This window comes from Austrofundulus limnaeus, unplaced genomic scaffold (genome assembly GCF_001266775.1).
Source record: "Austrofundulus limnaeus strain Quisiro unplaced genomic scaffold, Austrofundulus_limnaeus-1.0 Scaffold59, whole genome shotgun sequence".
NCBI classification, from domain to species: Eukaryota; Metazoa; Chordata; class Actinopteri; order Cyprinodontiformes; family Rivulidae; genus Austrofundulus; species Austrofundulus limnaeus.
The window spans coordinates 1,457,702-1,474,327 of NW_013952461.1; the positions used below are offsets into that span (position 1 = coordinate 1,457,702).

Genomic DNA, 16,626 nt, shown 5'->3' on the forward strand with positions numbered 1-16,626 from the left:
GCTTCATCCAGCCGAGGACTTTACACTTGGTCAGTGTTCTCTTCAGGTTGGCCACTAAAAAAAATAAAAAATAAAAAAAAGTATGTTTACAACTTCTTGTCAAAAATAAAAGGCACATTATAAAAACACACTATAAATAACGTGAGGTAGGAATTTTGGCACTTTAAAGGGGCAAAATTATGTTTTTCTCAGGCATATATTTAAATACTATACCATAATAAAGTATCTATGTCACCTTTAGCTGTCATTAAAATGCTGTTTTTATGTTTAAATAGAAAATAAACTTATCTTCTCATCACTTTCTCTTCTAAACACCTTGAAATTGGCCTCTGTCTCTTTAAGAACCACCTTCTGCTTCTGTCCCGCCCATCTCAGTGCGGGGGGATGCTAWGATGCAGTTTACTTGGCTTCTGAAAATATATTTCCTCAAACTAGGTCTTTTTAATCTGAAAAGAGCTTCACTGAGTGAAAAAGAAGGAGCTCAGTGGCCAGTTTAAGTTTCACCCGAGGGCCTGCAGGAGTCATGGGCGGGGTGTGTGGGGAGGGGAGAGGGGGCGATCTGCCATGAGGAAGTTTGACTTAAAGACACGTCCCAGGGGTGTTTCTGGTCCCAAAAAGCGTTTCTGGTCCCCACCGGTTGTTTTGCTCCTCAGCATGGCTTCCTAAAAACGTTGCAGGATTTCTCAAACATGCATGAATGAGTCAAAGCAAGGCTTTGGGCATGTTTTTTATGAGAGTATAACATTATAAAATGAAATAAAAGTAAAAAAAAAAAGTTGATTTTACACGATATTGCCCCTTTAAAAATGATGTTATGTCTTGTATTTTCATTGGTTAAAATTGTTTTAAATGTTGTCTCAAGCAGGGGTCTGCAACCTGCAGCTCCGGGGCCACATGTGACTCTTTGAGCTTTGACCAAAACCAACATGAGATTGATGTTTTTCTTGTTTTTATATCCATAACAGAAAAGGATAGCTTTGACAGCTCTTCCTGGACATTTATTCGCAAATATTCGAAACTACTAACAGAAACATGTTCATTTGGTCATGCTAGTAGCCTCTTGACCACTTCAGTGATCCAACTTCCAGCCTCACGGTATCTTTTCCCTCAAATCTATCAGGAATGTTTTGGAATATCTGTAAGACAAGTTGCTGAGAAGAAATATGGTGAAATTGTTAAAATAACAATTGAACACATATCTAAAAACGTTTTTGTTAAATTTGGTATTTATTTATAATTTTATTTGGAATATCTGTAAGACAAGTTGCTGAGAAGAAATATGGTGAAATTGTTAAAATAACAATTGAACACACATCTAAAAACGTTTTTGTTAAATTTGGTATTTATTTATAATTTTATTTTTTTATAAAAAAAATTTTTTTTTTTATAAAATCTGTATTTATATTATAATTTTATTTTTTTATATGAATATGGTCATTTTTAACAATATTCAAATTCACTATAATATCACCCCCACTGGCTGGAAACCAAACATTCAACCAGCTGATGATCACAGTTGAAGTATGTTTTGCAGCTCTGGACATATTTTATTAGTGAGCTGATGGGAAAATGGCTCTTTTGATTATAGAGGTTGCAGAACCCTGGTCTAAAGCAGACGTTCTCAAACTGGGGGTCCGCAAGAGGTATCTTGGTGGTCCTCAAAAACTTTCACTAAATTGTTAATTTGTTTTTTATTTTTAAAAATGTATGGAGAACAATGAACTAATAAAAACAAACTATAAAAATATATTCCCATGGCATTTAGAGGTTGAACTATGTTTTAAAACAGCATGGGGTTTATAAGGGGGTCCCTGGAATGTTTTCGGCCTTGTAAGGGGTCCCCAGACCCAAAAGGTTTGAGAACCCCTGGTCTAAAGAGTAGAAAAGGAGGGCCGATCAGCAAACTGGAAATGCAGAACTCAAAGGCAGGAGGTTGTGCAACTTGTATGCGTGCTGGAGCTTGACAAAAAATGTATAAAAAGGTTAGAGAAGCTGAGGTCTTCGTTACACAAACTGAGCCAGCTGCTGTCTGTCTCGTCAGCGTCTGATTCAACTTGTAGAAGAGGAGCAGCCCATGGTGGACTGCTGCCATTACAACCCTGCTTAAAGAGCTTTCCAGACTGTATACCCTGCATGTGGTTTGGTCACATGTCACATTATTGTCAAAGCTTCACAGCATTCACACTACTGAGATCATTTTTTCTTCCGTACGTTTTTTGGCATCTAACTCGTTCCACAATTTTTGTGCTATTTCAACAATTCATATATTAAAACATTCAGCTCATTCGTGTGAGGGGTACTATGACTTTTGGTATTTCAGCTTATTATACTTCTTCAGCTATTTCACTTTATTTAGCCACTTTCGCCATTGAAAATGAATGGGACTATTTTCAACATCCTTAAAATCCTTTAAAATGTTTCTAAATCTTTACAGCATCTTACACATTTTGTTCTAGTTCTGCTATTTTTCATGTTTTTGGACCAATTTTAGCTACTTTTTTTCTTGCAAATTTTAGCTTTATTCTGTTATTTCAACTAGCTATTACAACTTTTTTCAGCTAAGGTTAGCAAGCTTGTGCTCCTTGTGCTACTTCAAAAATTTACAGCTACTTTTTAGCTGTTTTATTGTAAATTTCAGCTGTTTTAGTTATTTTACTACAAATAATCACTTTTATGTAATTTTATAAATTTTTTCCTGCATTTTTCCCCAGTTTTAGCTATTTTTTAAACTATTTCAATTGGGTGCTAATTTCAAATTGTGGCTACTACCTTTAGCTTATTTTATGCTAATTTTAGCTATATTATGCTACTTTATATATGGATTTCCTTTTTTCTGTCATTCTGCTATTTGTTTCTTACAGATGTTTTCAGCTATATTCAGCTATTTTCTGTTTTGAACTACATTTGAGCCCCTTTTTACTATTTATCAGCAAAGTTAGGCTTTTTCGCTTCTTTTAGCTTTTCAAAGTGAGCTCATATTAACACTTTTTCTWTTAAATATTTTCCGCTCAGTTTCAGCAGCTTTCAGCTCAAGTTTTCAGCATGAAGCATTCACATTAGCATTTTCGTGGGAAATGCAATTTCTCTAGTTTATTTTAATATTAGTGATGATTAAATCCTTCAGCTTTACCTTAAATTGCATTTTATTGAGTTTAGTTTTTCTTTTTTAATCAGAACGTGTTTTAACCCCTAGAAGTAATAACTCAGTGGTCATCAGAAACATGTCTCAACAGAAAGAAACAACAACTTACCAACCAGGTGCTCCTTTACGTCCTTGTTGGAGTCGATGAGATACTTGCGAAGAGACGTTGCGCTGCAAGTTTTGGGCTCGTTCATGGCTACGATGGCGACGGTGATGGCGTCTTCCAAGGTGCTGCCCTTCAGCTGGGCATCTTTCCCAGAGTGCTTCAGCTGAGGAGGTTGAACAGAACCGTTTTAAAGGACGGTGCGTTCTCGTGCGCTAACCAGAGCGTTTCACTTCAGACGCCGTCAGCTCGACCAAACGACGTTATTCCGAGCTTTACCTGGAAAGTTCCTTGTGCTCCTTTCCCGGTAACTTGCTCCAAATGTCCTTTTTCTACGGCCTTCCCCAGAGCCGTCTTCAGGACATCCGGCCTGAGATCAAACCACAGAGTTTTTCCAATTTAATAGTTGCGCAAGAACAGAGGGAGAGGCATAAAAACCTTTTACAAAAGACTTTCAAACATTTAACTTTTGGGAAAAAAAAAACCTTGTGATACCTGTTTTCAATGTTGAAGTTTGGGAAATGCTGCTTTAAGTATTTCTTGATCAGGGTGTAGGAAGCCTCTTTGGGCTCACAGAGTCGAGTGAAGATGAGAGGAAGGGCATCTCCTAAAGACTCCTGCTTCTGGCGACCTTTCTAAAACATCCGTAAGCAAATAGAAAATTAYAACCAAAACACTTCACAGCTGTATTAAGCTTTCACACGGGAAGGAAACTGGTATCAGTAAGTCTCTGATACGAGTATTGAGACTATCTGGGACGTATACTTCAGCACAAGGTCGTCTTCAGGGACGTACCTTTGACGGCGGCGGCTTCTTTCCGATGGCAAACCTTCCTGAAAGGCCTTTACCCTTCAGCTAAAAGACACAAGGAAAACAGGAAAATGCAGACTTGAGTTACTGGGCTTCCTTAAGGTCAGACCGAGCCAGATTTACGACTCTACGTTTCATTTAATATAAAGTGCGTATATCTGCAGATCAAATTCCCAGAGAAAAAGACTTACTTACTAACTTAAAAATGTGCAAACAAACACCGGATGATATTTTTAGGTCGTGAATTTAACATTTTCTAACAGAATGTATTGAAAACCTCCAAAGTCTGTCTCTGCTCGRGTTTACTGAAAAAAMAACAACAAAGTTTCATGAAACAAAACAAGCACGGCTCTTATAACGGTTACCTGTTTGACCGTGCCTTTCTCCACGTGTTTCTTCATGGCTTTCTTGATGAGAAACTTCTTCTTCTTGTCGAGCTCCATGTTCGGGTATTTTTTCAGAATATATTTCATGAGCGACTGGAAGGAAATTCCCGCCTTGTCCTTAGAGGACTTAAAATAAATAAAATAAAATAAAAGAGACATCTTTAGAAAGGAAGTTAATGTTAGGAGAGAGAGAAAAAAAAGATGAGCTCAGAGTTTGTACACACCATTATAGCTTCGATAAGGACGCTATCCACTCTGCACTGTGTGCCTGCATAGTTGGTAACGGGAATGTTTTTGCTTGCGGTGACGCTAGCCCATGCAGGAATTGTCCGTTTCACCTTCTTGGTTTTGGATTTCTCATATTTGTAGCCATCCTTCAACCTGCCGCCAGAAGGAGCAACACAGGTTGAGTGAAGTGAGTCGGGTGTTTTACAAGCGATATTTCACTGTGATCACCTCTATCGTTATCACATCCTCACCTTAGTAGGAGAACAAAGCAGTGTGTTGTGCACTGTCCAGCCTCGCAGTCCGGGCATTTCACACTTTTGTCCGTTTGTCACCGATGGAGAAAACAAAATGAAGTTTTAGAACATCGGTCTTATTTACCATCATTGTAATTCGACTCTGGGTTCAAATGGCTACGGCTAAAAGGATAGATTGAGGCCAAAAGGGAAGAGGAGGAGGATTTACACTAAATMACCTTCAGCGAAAAAGGAGGCTTTTACCTCCCTGATACTACCCGGGGTCACACGGGTTTCTGTCTTTTGTTTTCCCAAACATTCAAATAAAAAATAAAAATGAAAGAACAGCCTTTAACCAGCTGAACAAGTTTTATCACTTGCAGATAAATTAAAGAGCAACATCTTATCACTAAATAAATTTGCGAAAACAAGTATTTCCTGTTCAGGAGCACATTTTTTTCATTTACAGCTCTGGCTACTTTGTTATTCTAATTTAAAATAGCAGAAACTCAATTTAAATAAAAAAGTTGGTTTTAAAGGAATAGCTAAAAACAAACAAAAACAAAAAAGCTTGTCTGAATTTTTTCATTAACATTTGTGATAAATGATTAAAACTAAGAAATAATAATAAAAAAAGCCCAGTTATTGAGTAAATCACCCGGACAGTGTGTCACTGGTGAGTGTAGGAAGTACGTTATAGTTCCCAGTAATGTGCATTTTTATTTTCTGCCACAAGAGGAAAAACAAAAACTGCACTAAAAGAAATAAACAAAAGGCTTATTTTAGGATTAAACTGTTAAATGAGCAGTTTGCCCTGTGACTACAGGCCCATCGGCCTGTTAACTGTCCTGATTTACAGGGAACCACTGTGGCTGTGACAGGACATCCCATCTATTGGAAACGCAACGCTGTAACCACAAGAGGAGCCATCTGCAGTTATCCGGCAGAGGTAAGGAGAATAGGAACTGATAAAAGGGCCATCAAAGTGAAATATCGCAGCGTTTTCACTCGTACCGTACGGGTGACCATTGTCACACTCACTCTTTCTCATCCTTCTTCTCGTCCTCCGCTCCCTCCTCTTCGGCGTCGTCTTCGTTCTTGTCGGGATGAGTGTCGCCCGAATTCTCGCCTTCCCCGTCCTCGGCTCCCGCAGCCGAAGACGCCGCCTGCTCCTCGTCGGGGGAGGGCGACTCCTCGTCGGAGGCTTCTGGCTCTGGAAGACAACAGCGAAGCAGAAACCATGCATGTTAGCAATGAGCGACACGGCATCAGCTATGAGACATCAGGGGAAGAAAAATAATCCTGGGGGGGTCCCCAGACCCAAATGGCGTGTGAACCCCTGCTCTAYGCTACACTCTTTTTGAAGTCAACACTACTTTGAATTTGTAATAAAATACAAAGGACTACTACGACTTGCTGGTGTCACCATCTTCAAATGTTAAATTGTAAAATTTCTGCCCMAAGTCATGTTCGTCAGCAGAGTTGTAAAATAACTACAGTAGGTGCAAAAACTTTACTGTACTTAAGTAGAATTTTTGGGTATCTGTACGTTACTTGAGTAATTATTTTCAGCCTACTTTTTACTTCTACTTCTTACATTTTCACACARTTATCTGTACTTTGTACTCCTTATATATTTTTTAAAAAAGTCAAGAAGTAGAAAGTTTTTACTTTTATTTCATTTTTGCTTGTTTTCATCCCAGCTTGTAAAAAATAAATACTCTCCATATAATCTGTGCCTCCGAGATAGAATTTAATTGTGGTTGAATGAGAAGTATAAATATAAAATTCTGATACCGTATTAGTTTGTACACAAACAAATCATGTCACACTCCAACAGGACATAATCACTAAAATAAAAGGTCTGTACTTATGTATTTGTATTTCACGAATTATATTATTACATTTGGCCACAGCCCTCAGATAGATTTTCATTTCAGGGAAAAGGTTTGTGCAGCCTTGATTTATGTTTATAAACTGAAACAGCTAGTGCATCCTGAATTTAATATAAATTATTTTAATACGATATAGTCATTTCAGCATTTTTGGGGGGAAGGTCACCTCCTAATAAATGTCCTTACAGAAAAACTAACTGCTCATTTTAAATTAATACTTTTACTTTTAATACTTACGTACAAAAAAAATCAGATACTTTAAGACTTTAACTTTTACCATAGTAATTTTTGGTAAGATACTTGTACTTTTACTCAAGTATCACTTTGTGGTACTTTATACAACACTGATTGTCTGAACCTAACCTCACGCCCAACTATAAATAACGACTGTTTAAGTAAATACATAAAAATGCTGAATTTGTTGTTCAAACATGATTGATTGGATTAATTTTTAATTACTAGGAAAAAAGCTGCACTGCCTAAAATAAATGTGCATACATATAAAAGTGAAAGCATAGATTTAAATATTTTTTTCTGAAAATTAACAACTAATTTGGGTATGAAGTTTGTTGAGGTAAAAACACAAAACAAAAAGGTCCCAACAGATCCTGAGCTCAGTGAATGTGTCAGTGATGCGTTCAAGTGTCCGGAGGATCATGGACGACCCCCCGACCTCACCTCTCTCTTCAGCCGCGGAGGGAGCCTTCTCCTGGGCCGGAGGAGTCGCTGCTGCTCGGCGGATCGGCATGACGCGAACTTGACCTGAACAAGAGGGAGGTTTCATTAGCACGGCACTGGTTTGTGAGCCTTTTGTGTTTGCACTGCGCGGTGAGCGCGAACACGCTCCCTGCCAAACCCACTTCATTCAATCATAAATGAAGTCCGGGATAAAGAATGCAGACGCGGTTCATTTTTCACAACATGCCCACCGCCTTTAAGTCGACGTGCCGCATACCTGCGTAACCCCCCAGCTTTCAAATACATTACAATAACACGAAACAATGAGCTGCATGAAATTTTTTTTCCGCTAATTCGCCATTTTGTCCGCTGATTTAGGAACGCGGTAATGGCGTCGCACAGCCCGAAATTCATTTTCAACTGTACGCTTAAAAAACAAAAAATAAAATCACCCACGGCTCTTGAAAGGGATGCAAACCGTGCAAACGATCGTTAATCAAACAATCGATCTCCACGCATAACAAACTTACCTTGAAATTATCGCGAAGGAAAGTGATATTTTAAAAGAAATTTCTGCACGATCCTTTATTTCGATTTCGCTGTTCACGAGCCCCGCCCCGCTTGGATCGTTGGTGACGTCAGACGTCCCGCCGCACGTAGGAAACGTGCACACAAAAACAAATTCAAAAACCCGGAAAGGGGCGGGAAAACAAAGGCACGAGGTACGAAACGAGACTGCTGCTTTCAAAAACAAACAAGGCCATACCAGGAAATAAATCTTCCACGAAAAAATTAAATATTAGTAAACACATAAAATGTATACCCTATCTATACTTCTACTGTAAAAGTTTTACAGTAGACTTGTCCTGTTTTCTTGAATAGATCCACTAAATTATCCATTTAGTTATCCCAAAATATTTTTAAACATTATAGGATTACTTGCAATGTGGACCAATTAAGATGTGGATTGAAGTAAACATTTATCATCWAATCCTGCTAAATTATGAAAACTCTTAAATCTAAATCAATCCAAACTGGTCAAAACACTTGAAAATCTAATTTTGAACCATGTTTTTACAGAAAGTCTAACTGGTAATGTCACATTGTAGCTGTAGTTTTAGAGAACAAATAAGAAACTCAGGATAGAATGGAGACGTTCTAAATGTACCCAGGAATAAAGCTGAGTGCTAATGTAAAGGATTGTGACGTTATTAATACTAAATTCAAACAGAGAAAAAAACAGCATGCTGCAACTTCGTGCTTCAAATGACGACCTGGAGGACTAAAGAAGTGGAAAAAGTGCAGCGACGAGCCAACGGTCGGGGCTAAATTCACTGAGATAACTGAAGCTCGAGGTTCAAGCAGATCGATCCAGAACCGTCCAGTCGCAGCAGCTTTTCTTCATCCAGAGCGGGAACACCCAAACACCAGACACACCACCTCCAACACTTAAAATAAGGAGTCACAAGAATCAGCACATTTTTAGTTTTTTTKTTTGTTTGTTTGTTTTTAATGTATTTACAAGCTTTAATCTGTTTTGTAGGTCTTGAGTATTACAAGCATCTCATGTTCAGCATCCCTGGCCTTTTTGCTTTTTGAAGTTAAACTTCAGGTTTGTTTTTGTTTTGTTTTTTTTCGGTTTGTTCGTCTGCGTAACTCGACAGTTCTGATTTGCATTGCTTCTCGGATGCACGTTTTTAACAGCTCATGGTGTGTGTGTTCATATCAGCACAGAGCAAGTCAATGCTAGTGGGAAAACCTTCTGCTTATTATAAGATGACCTCTGACCTTTAACAGCATTAATAGTTCTTGTTTTTTCACTCCTTTGTTGCGTCCTAAAATAGTTTTTGCTTTTACCCTGTTTTCAGCCACAGTGTGAAAGCCAGGGAAAATRTTTGTCTCACAATTATTTTGTTATTATAATTATATTGTTATTTCTGTTGCCGTGTTCTCATTGTGAGCATCTGCAAATGTTAAATAACTTTCATATTTGCAGTCCTTAAAAAAATAATAAATTAAGGAGTCCAGAACCTATGTGTCTTTTAAGTCTCTTCTTAAAAAGTAACAAAAAAGTAAGTTAAAATTTAAAACAAAAATATTTTCTATTTATGATACAGATATTTAGTGCTTCCACTGTTGGAATCCAAACTCAAGATGGCGGCATGTTTCAGAACCGTACCGCAGAGGGGAGGGGGAGGAAAAAAGAAAAAAAAAAAAAGAAAAAGAAAAAAATAATAATCCAGCCGTAAACACGTCGTCCCGTCTGCGCAGCCATTTAAAGTTTGTTCTGGTGTTAGAGATGCAGTTCTACGCCGTGTCCCGGGCGTCTCCCTCGTCAATTATCCTCAGACTCCTCCTCCGCCTCTCGCAGCCAAGTGAAGAAGGCCGTGACGGACTTGAGGGCGACGCCTTTACCCTCCTGCTCAGCAGGGTCTTTGCTCGTCTCCCACTTGTAGAACGCGTCCTCCGAGATGACGTCCTCGTCGTACAGACAGTCAAAGAACATCCGGAGAAGGTCTGTGAAAGAACAAAAAAGTGTCGCTGTCACATCGTGAAATATATCAAAACACTGGGGACGGGAATTAAAGGTAAACATGGTGATATTATACAGTAGTTGACCCCCAGTTAGCACTACACACGTTTCTGCTCTGTTCAGCTGTGTTGTGTACAGGGATGGGTACTGAATTCAATACTTTTATAAGTATCGACCAAATTCTGTCGGTACTACCGAGTACCTATTCACGTAACGTCAAACGATACCATGTTTCGGTACCTAAACGCATCATTACGACCGTATTGGCGTAAGAGTGGTGAGTTTTCCATGCTTGTCCTGAACGCAGCATTGCGACCGTATTGGCGTAAGAGTGGTGAGTTTTCCATGCTTGTCCTGAACGCAGCATCGCGCAAGAGCGTAATGACGTCAGCGTTGGTTCAGTAAACAGAGCTCAGTCTGAACGTAGCTTGAAAGCCTCGCAGCTCCTGGAGTAAAACTCACCAAACAGACCAGCTCTGAATTATCTGGTGGATTAATTATCTTGTGAACACGACGTTCGCTTGCTCAAAGTAAATAAAGTACCACCACTTTCTTTATTTCATCCATCATTAAACAGAGACCGGCAGAGGAAACCAACAGAGGTGTTTCCCGACAGTCCGAACACGTCTGACCTAAAGGAGCACAAGCAGCCAACTTCAAGTGTTGGACGTGTTTTGGTTCTGAACGTAGCTGTAATACCTTTTATTTATTTAACTCCATCCTCTTTTTTGCTTATTTGATTTAAATTTATTTACCTTCCATGGCCCCACATTACACATTTTTTCTAACGGGTAAATGACATCAATAGAAATATGTGGAGCTGGATTTTAATTTGTGCAATAAGACAAAACAGTCTTGTGGTTTTCAAGAGTTTTCACCTTAAAGAAACAAGTTACACAACTGATGTTACAATACAAAGAGTTGGATGTTGTCTTGATATTGGTTAAATTTTATATATCGAGAAAGAAATATGTTAAATTAAAAAAAAGTTCATTCTTAAAGGGGCAATATCATGTAAAATCAACTTTTTTGAGATTTATATCATGTTATAATGTTATACTCTCATAAAAAACATGCCCAAAGCCTTGCTTTGACTCATTCATGCACGTTTGAGAAATCCTGCAGTGTTTTTATGAAGCCATGCTGAGGAGCAAAACGACAGGTGGGGACCAGAAACACCTTTGGGGACCAGAAACGCCCCTGGGACATGTCTTTAAGCCGAACTTCCTCATCACACAACACACCTCCACACCCCGCCCATGACTCCTGCTTCTCACTCAGTGAAGCTCTTTTCAGATTAAAAATACCTTTGAAGAAATGTATTTTCAGATGCCAAGTAAACTGCATCATGGCAGCCTCCCCACCCGCACCGAAGTGGGCGAGACAGAAGCGGAAGGCGGTTCTTAAAGAGACAGACGCTAATTTCAAAGCGTTTAGAAGAGGAAGTGATGAGAAGAAAAGTTTATTTTCTATTTAAACATAAAAACAGCATTTTAATAACAGATAAAGGTGACAGAGATACTTTATTATGGTATAGTATTTAAATATATGCCTGAGAAACACATAATATTGCCCCTTTAAAAAAAACCAACACAGGCAAAGTACCAAAAATTGGTACCGTTAAGTACCGGTACCAATTCCCAGGTACCTKATATTGGTACCGAATCGATTCAAATGTCAAAGGTACCCATCTCTAGTTGTGCAGTTTGCTGCCATTCGTTTCCACCCCAGTTTATACAGCGTCCACTTTGGTGTGAAGAACAGAGGAGCTCAGAGGGGCACAGGCAGGAAATGCAAGATTGCGCAATAAATCCAGTGATAAATGTGGAAGTCTGAGCAAAATAAATAATTCTGTGAAAAACAGACAAACACAGTTGAAACTGCATCACTGTTGTCTTTTTGACACTTCTGATTTCAGAATAAAATCCACGTGTTACAGTGGCATATGCTGCATGTTGCATCTGCTTCTCAAACAGAATGATACATTTTGATACAGCTAGGATTTCAACAAAATGAGTTTGCCTTTGGTGAGTTATTTTGAAAATACAGATATTGYGCTTGTTCCTGTTCCTGTTGGTGTGACGTAGATTGACTCTGGACCAGCTCCGGCATCCCAAAAAATAGGATTGAATTTAATTTTGTCGAATCACGGTGCGGAGCCGGTGTAAATGCTCTCATCGATTATAACAGTTGCCTATTTACTGTGGAGGTCGGCCCAGAGTGGAACCGCATCCAGTGTAAATTGGGGGTTAACGTCTTAAAAACATGTAACCGCTTGTAAAGCAGTTCTGATGTAGCACTTACTTGGAGGCTGATCGAGGGAAACGATCAGCGCTTGAAGTGCATAAAGTGCTTGCAGCTGTCGCTCAGTGTCTGAGTTAAGGTACTTGAGTAAAACAGGCAACCTTTTCTGGATGATGGCCGTGTCCACGCGACAGCTGGTGTTCTCATCTGTGGAGCGGAGCAGGAGGCAGGCTTAGTGCATGAATATTACAAACCAACAGTGAGATGGGATAACACGAGGGTCTCCTCCAGGTGTGTGAGTGCTTACCTTTCACTGCTGCCTTACACACAGCTGTCATCAAAGCCCTCAGGAAGGGAGAAGAGCTCGTCTGAGACTCATCGAGGTTTGCCTGAGAAAAACGGATCACAATTAGCTCAGCGGGCAGGGTTTAGTTTTCAAACAATGGGGCTTTAATAGTAAATAAAAGACTCATTTGATCACTTCGCTTCTTTTACAGGATTCCTACAGTTAAATTTAAGACTTTTTAATGCCAACTGAAATTAAATTTAAGACCAATTTCATAATAAACACAAATGACAAAAAAATAAAATAAAACTTTAGCAGAAACTCATGAATCAAAGTATTTTTGGTTAAAGTATTCAAATATTGCTAATAGACCAATTGTTTTTATCCATATCCAACTGCTTTTTCGTCAAATATAACAAAAATATTCTTAGCAGTCAGTTTAACGACCCAAAACTTGGAGTTTTAGGACCCACAGTGGGGTCTTAACCCCAATTTGCTGTAGATGAAACCTTAAAGTGCACGTGAKATCAAAATTTGTAAGAAAAGTGAATGCATTTTTGAAAAGACAACATTATTAACATATTACAAAATGAATTTCACATCGCTCAGATGGACAGTTGTTGAGATTTTTGCATCTAAGTAACAGGAAGTGATGTCAAAGGGGAATGTCTGCATGTAAAYATTTAAATAAATACATGTTTCCAATTATTTTAATATTTGAGATGAATTAAACCCCTCCTATTTACAATGTGTTAATATTTTTAAGACTTATGAAAGATTGATTTAAGACATTTTAAGGCTAATTAAGGCCTTATTTTTGGATTGATGAATTCGAGGCCTTTTACGACTTTTTAAGGATCTGCAGGGACCCTGTTTTAAGTCACCAGATCTGTGATGTTTGTCATCGTACCTCTACCCAGTCAAAGATCTGCTCATCGCTGGCCATGTCCTCCAGGAGTTTCTCTAGCTGCCGGCTCAGCTCCTCAGGAGACAAGATCCTTTTGGTTTGAACCTCAAGGAACTGGAGTTTCTGTGTGTGCAAACAAGTCCAAAGAGGTACAATGAAGCATCCTCGCAGCTGATGGATCAGAACCGAGACCGCCTCCATTACCAACCTGCTGGGAGGTGAACGCCTGAACGTCCTCTCCCTCTGGCAGAACGTCGGCCCAGTTGAGGCCGGTTTCCTTCCATAAAGAACTCACAGCCCTTTCGCTCTGTGGAAACAAAAAGGGACGACGTCACGCCTCTCTTCATAAGAACTCAGTGAATTTACTTAATCATCAGAATGAATGTGAGGATGGGAGGCATCAGTTCCTGCTTGAAGGTGTTGACACGTACTTGGATTTTTCACCAAAATGTGAGAACTTTTAAAGTTAAAAAGAGGTACGACTTTGCACAAACAGCTGACTGAAGTGCTCCTGATTAAAATCAGCTTAAATCATGAAAACATTCATTCTCTATAATGAGGACAGGGTAGACATCCTGAATCAAACACTGTGCAGTGAAGGGCACTTCTGCCTGCACAAACTGGAGAACAGAGTTAAAAATATCCAACTAAAATTACAATATTTTTATGGCAGAATAAATACTTACTATTAAACTTGTGCACACCATATTTCAGGAGAAACAGGTTCAGTTTATTGATGCATACTTTGGATCAAAAATGCTCTTTATTTTATTTTATTTTATTTTATTTTATATCTGAAATCTAAACTAAAAGGTTTAATTTACTGTATGTAGTGTATCAATGGAAATAAAATACCTTAAATATTACTAATGGCTTTATAATAAGTAAAGGTATTGTGAACAAAAAGTAATGCTTACCATTTGTTTGCATAGAGAGTGCAATATTTCAGAGATTAAGATCCCGGCTCTTCCCACAGGAAGCAAAGGTTTGCTTAATTCACTGTGAACAGATGAAACAAATGAACCAGCTGCACACAACCATGATGCTACACAACAGAAGCAAGGCTGTGCAGTCTGACGCTACAGCATTTTTAGCATTTATTCCGATTATACCCATTTGCATATGCATTTTAGCTTTTAAAAGAATCATTGTTTAATTATTTTGTCATGTAGGGTGTTATAAGTGCACAATTTATGAATGCTTTTTTTAAGGACCCCAGGAAGAGTAGCCATTGTTAAGGCAATGGCTAATGGGGATCCAAACAAATAAAAATAAATAAATATACCTGCATGCGTAGAAGACAATGTGACGTCACACGCAGCAAGTGAATATTATTATTTGGGTGACTTTTGCCTAACGTAGCCTTAGACTTCAGAGTTTTACAACACAGTCACAGAGCAGTATATTTTCTGACTCAGGACCCTTGATGTTGCTGTGTTTTCAGTATYTGGGCTCAGCAGCACCGCTCTCTGTACCTAAAGAGCTCTCTCATAGAGAAGCCCCCCTCCTTCAGCACAGGGCTCAGCAGCTCGGCCAGGTACAGCCAGATGTGGGGAATGTCGATGGCCATGTCGTCCGCCAACTCCAACGTGTCCGCAAACCTGAGAAAACACGACGCTGATTAAAAACCGAACAGYTGAAGTYATTATTATTGAAGCTCTGAACTTTTAGGATGTGATTTGAATACAGACGCGTTGTTCCAGAAGCAGAACTCACCCTTTGTAGAAGTGGGCTTTAGGCAGGATTCCCTGCTGCAGCAGCTGGAAGAGGAGCTGGCCCATGTGGTCCCGTGTGGTCTGATTGCGCTCCAGGGTCGACTCCACCCCGACGCGCACAAAGATGTGCAGCTGAGAAGCCAAGTCCAGCTCTTCCACACACTGAACAGCTTCCTGCAGGAGAAAAAAAAACAACAAAACGGGCTGATCAGGAAATCAGTCAGAAGTTTGTCATAACTAAAAGTCTTTTTAAAAAACAAATAAGACAGCACAGACTGTCTGACAAATACTTTTACTTTTATTTTTTTATTTAAAAAATTTATTCGTTTCATTTAAAAACAAAACAAATGCTATACACACAACAAATAATACAACACACAAATAAAATGAAAGGTAGCAGAAAGAAGAAAATAAATTCTTATTAATATCTGCCCCTTTTTTCAATAAAAAAATTAAAACAAGAATAATCTTCAAAAAAAAACATAAAAACTTCAACTCCTTCTCAAACAACGTCATAACTAAAGGATAAATTTTAAATAGGATGGGAAGTCACTGCGTTGCTTTAAAATGTGTTATTTAGAAACTGAAGATGAATGTTGGTGATGATGTTCATCCAATCATCTGAAAACAGAAGCAACCAACAAAARGACTGAACTCAGCTCTACCTTATAATCTTTTATGTGCAAAAACTCATCAATGATGGACTTGCACTTCCTCTCAATCTCCTCCTCAGTCAGGGCGGGTCTGTCTGGGTTTTGAACGACTGGCTCAGGTTTTACTGTAAAAACAAGATCCAGACTCATTTAATTAGATATTGTTGATTAAATAAAACATATTTTTGTTCATCTAATCAAATTTGGACACTTGTTTCGGGGTTGCGCTGCACAGTTTCCTCACCAGGTTCTTTGACTCTGCTGCGCTCCAGCTCAGCTTTGTCTTCCGTCACGCTCGATCTCCGAGGTTCTGCTCCTTCTTGCTCCCGGTCTCTCCGCGGCTCCTCTGGACTTTGGTTCTCCAGCACCTCTTTCGAACTGCCTCTCCTCACGAACGGGCCGGGCCGTGACGACGGCGGCGTCGAGATCAGAGGCTTCTCGGTCCGCTCTCTGACCGTGTTGCTGCGACTGAGAGCGGACAGAAACAGACCCGTCAGCCGGGAGGACGAGGCAGGTGCCAGTCTCTCAGAAACCAAGAAGTGTGAACAGAGAAGTCGCGACATCGAGGACGGTCTAAGGAGGACCGGGTTTAGTGACGTACCTTCCCAGAGTTCTCCTGGAGTCATAGTCTGGGTTCTGTGGGGGGGTGGTGGAGGGCTGAGGTAAAGGTGTGGACTGTAGTGCAGAGAACCGGTTTAGGCCAGCTGTCCGAGACAGTTCTGWTAAGGAGAAGAGAAGATTCTTACATAAACAGAAAAATAAATAAAGTTCTGGCTTCAACACGTGGCTCTCTAACACAAAATGAAAACCAAC

General features: G+C 39.3%; 2 protein-coding genes across 4 annotated transcripts in view; both read right to left on the reverse strand.

The window, feature by feature from the left end:
- hp1bp3 (heterochromatin protein 1, binding protein 3) overlaps positions 1–8,107 on the reverse strand; it is an 11,080-nt gene extending 2,973 nt beyond the window's left edge. The window contains exons 1-11 of the mRNA XM_014009501.1: positions 8,006–8,107; positions 7,476–7,559; positions 5,944–6,115; positions 4,921–4,983; positions 4,666–4,822; positions 4,421–4,567; positions 4,041–4,100; positions 3,741–3,880; positions 3,525–3,615; positions 3,252–3,411; positions 3–54 (exon numbers count right to left, since the gene is read on the reverse strand). Of these exons, the coding sequence (XP_013864955.1) occupies positions 3–54; positions 3,252–3,411; positions 3,525–3,615; positions 3,741–3,880; positions 4,041–4,100; positions 4,421–4,567; positions 4,666–4,822; positions 4,921–4,983; positions 5,944–6,115; positions 7,476–7,545 (1,112 nt within the window). The 5' untranslated portion in view covers positions 7,546–7,559; positions 8,006–8,107. The remainder of the gene's footprint in view (positions 1–2; positions 55–3,251; positions 3,412–3,524; positions 3,616–3,740; positions 3,881–4,040; positions 4,101–4,420; positions 4,568–4,665; positions 4,823–4,920; positions 4,984–5,943; positions 6,116–7,475; positions 7,560–8,005) is intronic.
- An 847-nt stretch (positions 8,108–8,954) lies between these two features.
- LOC106518334 (eukaryotic translation initiation factor 4 gamma 3) overlaps positions 8,955–16,626 on the reverse strand; it is a 57,276-nt gene continuing 49,604 nt past the window's right edge. For all 3 annotated transcript variants that reach the window (XM_014009589.1, XM_014009588.1, XM_014009587.1), the window contains 11 exons: positions 16,415–16,532; positions 16,058–16,281; positions 15,826–15,938; positions 15,162–15,334; positions 14,921–15,046; positions 14,363–14,444; positions 13,654–13,752; positions 13,449–13,568; positions 12,560–12,641; positions 12,313–12,459; positions 8,955–9,992 (listed from right to left, as the gene is read on the reverse strand). In XM_014009589.1, coding sequence (XP_013865043.1) covers positions 9,811–9,992; positions 12,313–12,459; positions 12,560–12,641; positions 13,449–13,568; positions 13,654–13,752; positions 14,363–14,444; positions 14,921–15,046; positions 15,162–15,334; positions 15,826–15,938; positions 16,058–16,281; positions 16,415–16,532 — 1,466 coding nt within the window. In that variant the 3' untranslated portion in view covers positions 8,955–9,810. The remainder of the gene's footprint in view (positions 9,993–12,312; positions 12,460–12,559; positions 12,642–13,448; positions 13,569–13,653; positions 13,753–14,362; positions 14,445–14,920; positions 15,047–15,161; positions 15,335–15,825; positions 15,939–16,057; positions 16,282–16,414; positions 16,533–16,626) is intronic.